Source organism: Penaeus japonicus, unplaced genomic scaffold, assembly GCF_977035675.1.
Source record: "Penaeus japonicus unplaced genomic scaffold, GWHDUDI00000001_assembly GWHDUDI00000025, whole genome shotgun sequence".
Classification (NCBI taxonomy): domain Eukaryota; kingdom Metazoa; phylum Arthropoda; class Malacostraca; order Decapoda; family Penaeidae; genus Penaeus; species Penaeus japonicus.
The window spans coordinates 14540597-14548096 of record NW_028234427.1 but is presented as its reverse complement, the minus strand read 5'-3'; the positions used below and the strand labels follow the sequence as shown (position 1 = coordinate 14548096).

Genomic DNA, 7500 nt, shown 5'->3' with positions numbered 1-7500 from the left:
TCACACCCTCCCACCCTCACACCCTCCCTCCCTCCCTTCCTCCCTCCCTCCCTCACACCCTCCCTCTCTCCCTTTCTCCCTCCCTCCCTCCCTCACACCCTCCCTCCCTCCCTCTCTCCTTCCCTCCCTCCCTCCCTCACACCCTTTCTCCTTCCCTCCCTTCCTCCCTCCCTCCCACACATCCTCCCTCCCTCCCTCCTTCCCTCCCTTCCTCCCTCCCTCCCTCCCTTCCTCCCTCCCTCCCTCACACCCTCCCTCCCTCCCTCCCTCTTTCCCTTTCTCCCTCCCTCCCTCCCTCACACCCTCCCACCCTCCCTCCATCTTCCCTCCCTCCTTCCCTCAAACCCTCCCTCCCTCCCTCCTTCCCTCCCTTCCTACCTCCCTCCCTCTCTCCCTCCCTCCCTCTTTCACACCCTCCCTCCCTCCCTCCCTCCCTCCCACACCCTCTCCTCCTTCTCCCCCTCCCTCCCTCCTCCCTCCCTTCCTCCCTCCCTCCCTCACACCCTCCTCCCTCCCTCCCTCACCCTTCCCCTCCCTCTCCCTCACACCCCACCCCCACCCTCCCTCCCCCACCCTCCCTCCCTCCCTCCCTCACAACCCTCCCTCCCTCCCACCCACCCCCTTCCCTCCCTTCTCCCCTCCCTCACCTCCACTCCCTCCCTCTCTCCCTCACACCTCCCTCCCTCCTCCCTCACACCCTCCCTCCCTCCCTCCCTCCCTCCCTCCCTCCCTCCCTCCCTCCCTCCCTCCCTCCCTTCCTCCCTCCCTCCCTCCCTCACACCCTCCCTCACCTCACACCCCCGGCTTCCCAACAGGCCTCCAAGTGGTGCTAGTCTCAGCCTGGGACGCAGACGACGCAGATGAAGGTGCCAATGCGCAGCTCACATACTCCATCGAGAAGAACGTGGTAGACGAGCGCACCGGCGAGGCCATCTTCAGCGTCGAGCCCGAGAGTGGCCTCGTGAGGGCCGTCCTCTGCTGCCTCGACAGGGAAACGTCGCCTGAGTATCATATTCAGGTCGTGGCTACTGACGGCGGGGGTCTGAAGGGTGAGTCTCGTTACGGGAGATTGAGAAATTTATTTTGAATTTAAATTTGAATTTGAATTTGAATTTGAATTTGAATTGGAGTTAAGAAATACGTTAATCTTATATCAATATTGATGCTGATCATACAGATACAAACCAGTTATGATAATTAGATGTATTTACTTGCATTATCGCTAAAATTACCGAATCAAAGACGATAGGAATAGGAGTAACACCGAGAGAAGGAGATATGGGGGGAAGAAGAAAAAAAAAAAAGGAATTAAAGCAGGTGATTAAAGTTGGATGTTGAGAACGGAGAGCTAACCTCATCGATGGATTCAAAAGCTCCAAGATTCCGGAAATAATGACATTTGAACCGAGGAAATCAAGGAAGCCTCAGAATCAAGGATCTCTCTCTCTCTCTCTCTCTCTTTCTTTCAATCTAATTATGTATTTATCTATCTATCAATCTCTATCTCTATCTCTCTCTTTCTCTATCACTCTTTCTCTCTCTCTCTCTCTCTCTCTCTCTCTCTCTCTCTCTCTCTCTCTCTCTCTCTCTCTCTCTCTCTCTCTCTCTCTCTCTCTCTCTCTCTCTCTCTCTCTCTCTCTCTCTCTCTTTCTCTCTCTCTCCTGTCATTCTTATGTTGCACAGTCGTTGAAAATTGATGGTAGTCAACCCTTATGGAGTGGTTACAGATCCAAGGGAAGATGTCTTGAAAGAAATCAAGGAGCGAACATTAATGATTTTAGGAGTGAAAATATCCGACGCGAGGACACGTTTGACTCGAAATGGGAGACTTGAGTGTGAGAGATATGGGGGGAGGGGTGGGAGGGAGGGAAGAGGGAGAGGAGGGAGGGAGGGAAGAGAAATGGATGGAGGGGAGGGGGGGAGGGAAGAGGGAGAAAAGGGAGAAATGGAGGCAGGAGGGAGGCGAGGAAGGGAGAGACAGGGAGGAGTAGGAGGAAATGTTAGACTCGAAGACGGAGGCTTGACGGTGAGAGAAATGGAGGAAGGAGGGGAGGGAGAAGGGAGAAGAAGGGAGGGGTGGGGAAGGAGTGAGGGATATAGAGGGAGGAAGGGGGAAAGGAGAGAGGGAGGAGTGTTAGACTGGGAATAAGAACACTTGACGGTGAGAGAAATGGCGGGAGGGAGAGGGAAGGAGGAGAAAGAGAAAGGGAGAGGGGGAGGAGGAGAGAATGGAGGGAGAAGCGAGGAGAGGAAGAGAGAGAGAAAAAAAAAGAGAAGAAGAAAAAAAATATATAGAGAAAGAGGGAGGCGAAGAGAATAGAGAGGGAGAATAGATGAAGAGATTGAGAGGAGAAGTAGGTAGATGAGAGGGAGGAAGGGAGGGGGGAGGGGGGCCATATAGCAAATCTATTTATTCACTTAATTGCATTTCCTCCTCACAGACGTGCCGAGAAACCTTAGTCTCATGATACCTCGCGTGCCTCGACCGTGGTGCTGAGGCGAGGGTCGTCGAGTTTAAGATCATAGCGAGTTGAGACGAAAGTGAAAACAGTGGCAGGGAAAGGGGGGGGGGGGGCTGAAGATAATGGAGTCCGCGGGGGGGGGGGGGACGAAATTCAAGGGGAATCGTCTGAGTCACGGAGGGGGAGAGGCGAGAAGGGAGGATGAGTAAAGGGATGTCAGATGGGGTGAGTAAAGGGTGAGTAAAGAATATATTATGTGTAGAGCGTGAGTAAAGATTAGATAATGAATGAAGCGTGCGTAATGAATATACAATAAGTAGTGTGTGTGAGTAAAGAATATACAATGAGTAAAGTGTGAGTAAAGAATATATAATAAGTAAAGGGTGAGTAAAGAACGCACAATGAATAAAGTGTGAGTAAAGGAGTAAAGAATACACAATGAGTAAAGTGTTAGTAAAGAATGCACAATGAGTAAAGTGTGAATAAAGATTATACAATGAGTAAAGGGTGAGCAAAGAATACACAATGAGTAAAGAATGAGAAAAGAATACACAGTGAGTAAAGGATGAGTAAAGAATACACAATGAGTAAAGTGTGAGTAAAGAATATACAATGAGTAAAAGGTGAGTAAAGAATACACAATGAGTAAAGTGTGAGTAAAGAATGAAAAAGAATACACAATGAGTAAAGGATGAGTAAAGAATACACAATGAGTAAAGTGTGAGTAAAGAATATACAATGAGTAAAGAGTGAGTAAAGAATAGACAATGAGTAAATAGGAGGAATATTTCGAACAGCATAAGTGAAAAAAATGCGTAATGATATATCAGAAAGGAATATCACAAAGGAAAAAGATAAAAAATCTGAAGCTAACAAATGATGAAAGACAGTAAAAGAAAAAGAAAGAAAAGTGAAATATGAATTGGTTCTCGAAAAAATTAAAGGCATTTGACGAGAATCTAAAATTCACTGAAATAATGATGAGAGAGAGAGAGAGAGAGAGAGAGAGAGAGAGAGAGAGAGAGAGAGAGAGAGAGAGAGAGAGAGAGAGAGAGAGAGAGAGAGAGAGAGAGAGAGAGCAAGATAGAGAAAGAGAAACAGAAAAAGAGGCAGAGAGAGAGAGAAAGCGAGAGAGAAAGAGAGGGAGAGAGAGAGAGCAAGAGAGAGAGAGAGAGAGAGAGAGAGAGAGAGAGAGAGAGAGAGAGAGAGAGAGAGAGAGAGAGAGAGAGAGAGAGAGAGAGAGAGAGAGCTAGCGAGATAGAGAAAGAGAAACAGAAAAAGAGGCAGAGAGAGAAAGAAAGCAAGAGAGAAAGACAGAGAGAGGGAGAGAGAGAGAGAGAGGTAAAAGAGAGAGAGAGAGAGAAAGAGAAAGACAGAGAGAAAGAGAGAGAGAGATAGAGAGCTGGCGAGATAGAGAAAGAGAGAGAAAGACAGAGCGATGCAGAGAGAAAGAGAGAAAAGAGAGACAGATCCGAGGAGAAAAGAAATCACGAAGGGATAAAGGAGATAAAAGACAAATGAAGCCATTTTTTCCGGAAATATTAGAGAATTACTGAACAGAAGGATAAAAAAAGACCCCGCGTTTGGAGAGAATGAAATCAGGAAGAAAATAATGGAGGAGGATGGGTAGGAGGAGGAGGGGGGGAAAGGAGGAGGAGGAGGGGAAGAAAGGAGGAGGAGGAGGGGGAGAAAGGAGGAGGAGGAGGGGAAGAAAGGAGGAGGAGGAGGAGGGGGAGAAAGGAGGAGGAGGAGGGGGAGAAAGGAGGATGGGGGGGGGAAGGAGGACGAAGAGAGGAGAGAAAAGAGGAGGAGGAGGGGGAGAAAGGAGGAGGATGGGGGAAGGGGAGAAAGGAGGAGGAGGGGGAGAAAAGAGGAGGAGGAGGGGGGGTAGATAGGATGAGGCAGAGAACGCTAGAGTGGAGGAAAGAAAGGGGGAGAGAATGAGAAAGAACAGGATGAAGAGATGGAGGCATAAGAAACAAAGAGAGAGACAGAGACAGAGACAGAAAGACAGAGAGAGTGAGAAAAAAAAAGACAGAGACAGAGAGAGAGAAAGGAAGAAGAGAAAGAGAGAGAAAAAAGAAAGAGAGAGAGAGAGAGAGTATAATGAACATGAACTGAATAAAACCCAACCACACCAAGAAGTTCTTTAATTAGGCAATGGACTGAGATGTGACAATGTTACACAAGGTCAACGAGGTCAACAAACCAAGTCAAGCCCCGTCAACGAATGCAAAATAGGTAAAGGGAGAGAGTTTCTAGGGAATCAGGGACTCATTCCCATCACGACACTTCCAGGATGTTGTGTACAGAGTGAGTGACGTGTGCTTGAGTTGTTGTGGGCGCTGAGATCAAATGAGGGAAGCTGGTGTCATGAGGATTGGTGTCATGAGGAAGGACATATGACAGTATTACATGTCAAGGAAAGATGCGCTACATCTGGTCGTCTCTCACGCAGCTGGGTATTTTGGAGTTTGTAGAATGACTCCTTTGTTGTAGTGATAGTTTGGTAGTTTCACGTGTGATTAAGGGTGTTTAGGGAAATTCTGGGCAGTGCCAGATAAACGATGTATACCAAGAAGTCATATTCACATTTCGAAACGAATCCAGGTGAATGTCAAGTAGGATCCAGGGATTCAAAATACAGAAGCTTTCACTAGAAAAAAAAATACATACATAGTTGTTCAGAGAAATCACAGGTAGATCTCTCTCTCTCTCTCTCTCTCTCTCTCTCTCTCTCTCTCTCTCTCTCTCTCTCTCTCTCTCTCTCTCTATATATATATATATATATATATATATATATATATATATATATATATATATATATATATATATAGAGAGAGAGAGAGAGAGAGAGAGAGAGAGAGAGCTTTTCCGAGAAATCACAGGTAGATCAGGTAGTGCTTAAGCGAGCCCAGGCAGGGCTGTGGTTGGCATAGCTCCTGCAAGACAAGGCAAAGGAACCCACCACAGAACAGATCACACGAAGCAGCAACTAAACAGACAAAGATCAAATATTAGACAAGCCTTGGCATGAGCACACAATGGGCAAAGGAAGATGTAATTTCTGTGAGGAGTAGGTCGAGGTAGATCTCAACGAAGACATCAAAGGAGGCATCTTGATGACCATTGACAGGAGCTTAATTAAGGTTGAAGATTCCCATTTCAAGTTTGTTTAGATCGGGAAATTAGCTCACTTATCTCCTACACTGAGGTATTGCACATCTGCGATACAATAATAAATTATTGGAGTCTGAGGCCTGCACTGCCATTAACCCAGGAGAGAGTAACGGGTTTGTATTGGGCTCAGATGATGATATTTTATCGTAAAAAGAAGTGGAAGAATGGGTCCTATGGATAGTGGATGATATCATGAATTGTCCATGATGTGCAGCTCGCAAGACCAACAAATATGAGCGAAAGAATTATAGTGAAAGTGGATAATATAATTAATTATCCATGATGTCCAGTTCGCAGGGCCAACAAATATGAGCAAAAGAATTATAGTGAATTATGGTGACTCGAGTTACTATGGTGAAGCACTAGAACAAATAGACTTGACATATCTATGAAAGATAGTTCATTGTAAAATAAAAGTAAGCTCATAAATGCATGTAGGAAAGGACTGTAGTAAGTTAGTACGAATAAACTGATCATAATTGATGTGCAAACTTTCCTGAGAATACTTAGAGGCTCTGATAGGGAGAGATTCCTTAGCCAGGAAGTTTGGCTATGCACTTTCACTTTTGCAAGGAAACCTGTCAAGATGCAACAGCCAATAATGTCTTAATTTTCACCAATTCGTGCATCATGTTGAGTTTAGTGTGATAGTTGAATCAGTCTTGCATTACAAATATTTTTGTTTTTATCTCATTGATCAATCTTGCATTACTAATATTTTTTTGTTTTTATCTCAATGATGTTATTACGAACGTTTATCTATCATGTTCTTCCCGAACACAATCGCCTTATCACACTTATCTATTCAATTATTACTCATATATTATATATTATATTTATACCAATATATTACTCAATTATCACTCACTTATCTACTCATTCTCTCACTCAAGCACTCATTTGATTACTCATTCTCTCACTCACGCAAACAAACAGACGCTGAAGCTTTGCATTCATGAACAACCAAAATTTGATATAGGATCTTCATGCGTATAATTGCTTGTTAAATCATCTACTTCGTACACATTTGTTTCCTTGTAATTACAGGTGGTTTGCTCTGCCGTGCATGTTATAGGCGTCAAGATTGATGATATAATTCATAGTAAATTGGCGGTAATAACGTCTGGATCACTCTTCATCATCTGTCTATCGGCCTAAGTGGAGTTTTTTTTGTTTTTTTTCGTTTGTTTGTTTTATTCCGAGACGGTTAGCAGACGGTTATCTATTTCCGTTCTTACTCGATCGAAAGAAGAAGTAATATAGACCTTGATATATATATTCTTGAGTCTAATTCTAGAGCTTTAGTGTTGCAAACTGACATACCTGTATATATTTTTTTTCTTTCTTTTTCTTTTTTCTTCTTTTTCTTTCTTTCTTTTTCTTTGTTTTCCTTTTTTCAAGTCAAATTCTAAAGTTTTAATGTTGCACACACCGTTCATTTCTTTCCCTCCTGTCTTTGGTCCTTTCGTGTTATGGTACTGACGGTACAGGTCGGTACAGAGGTGTCCCGGTACAAGGCGCCTTCTTAACAAATTCAAGGCAACGAGACGTCAAATCAGCCAGGTTGGTGACGTATTTAAGGATCGATTTGCTGAGATCCCTGAGTTCCTTGATCTCCTTAATAAGACATGGGATGAAAGAGGTTTTGCGAGTTGACAGACGGTCTTTTATTAAACTTCAGAAATTTCCTTCCTAGGGAGATTTACGACTGGTTGCGAAGTATATTATTATACTTCGCAACCAGTTTTTTTTTTTTTTTCTCCTCATGACGGGACGCAACATCTTGGGTGAATATGTCAGCTCATGCATATTAACAGACACACACGAAAAATTAGATGTTACTTTTTAGTGCTCTCAC

The 7500-nt window shown here is 44.4% G+C and overlaps 1 protein-coding gene across 1 annotated transcript in view; it reads left to right on the top strand.

Moving 5' to 3' along the window:
- The window catches only part of LOC122251777 (putative neural-cadherin 2), a 144138-nt gene that overhangs the window by 10052 nt on the left and 126586 nt on the right, over nucleotides 1–7500 (top strand). Inside the window, exon 2 of the mRNA XM_086551377.1 lies at nucleotides 816–1049. Coding sequence (XP_086407503.1) covers nucleotides 816–1049 — 234 coding nt within the window. The remainder of the gene's footprint in view (nucleotides 1–815; nucleotides 1050–7500) is intronic.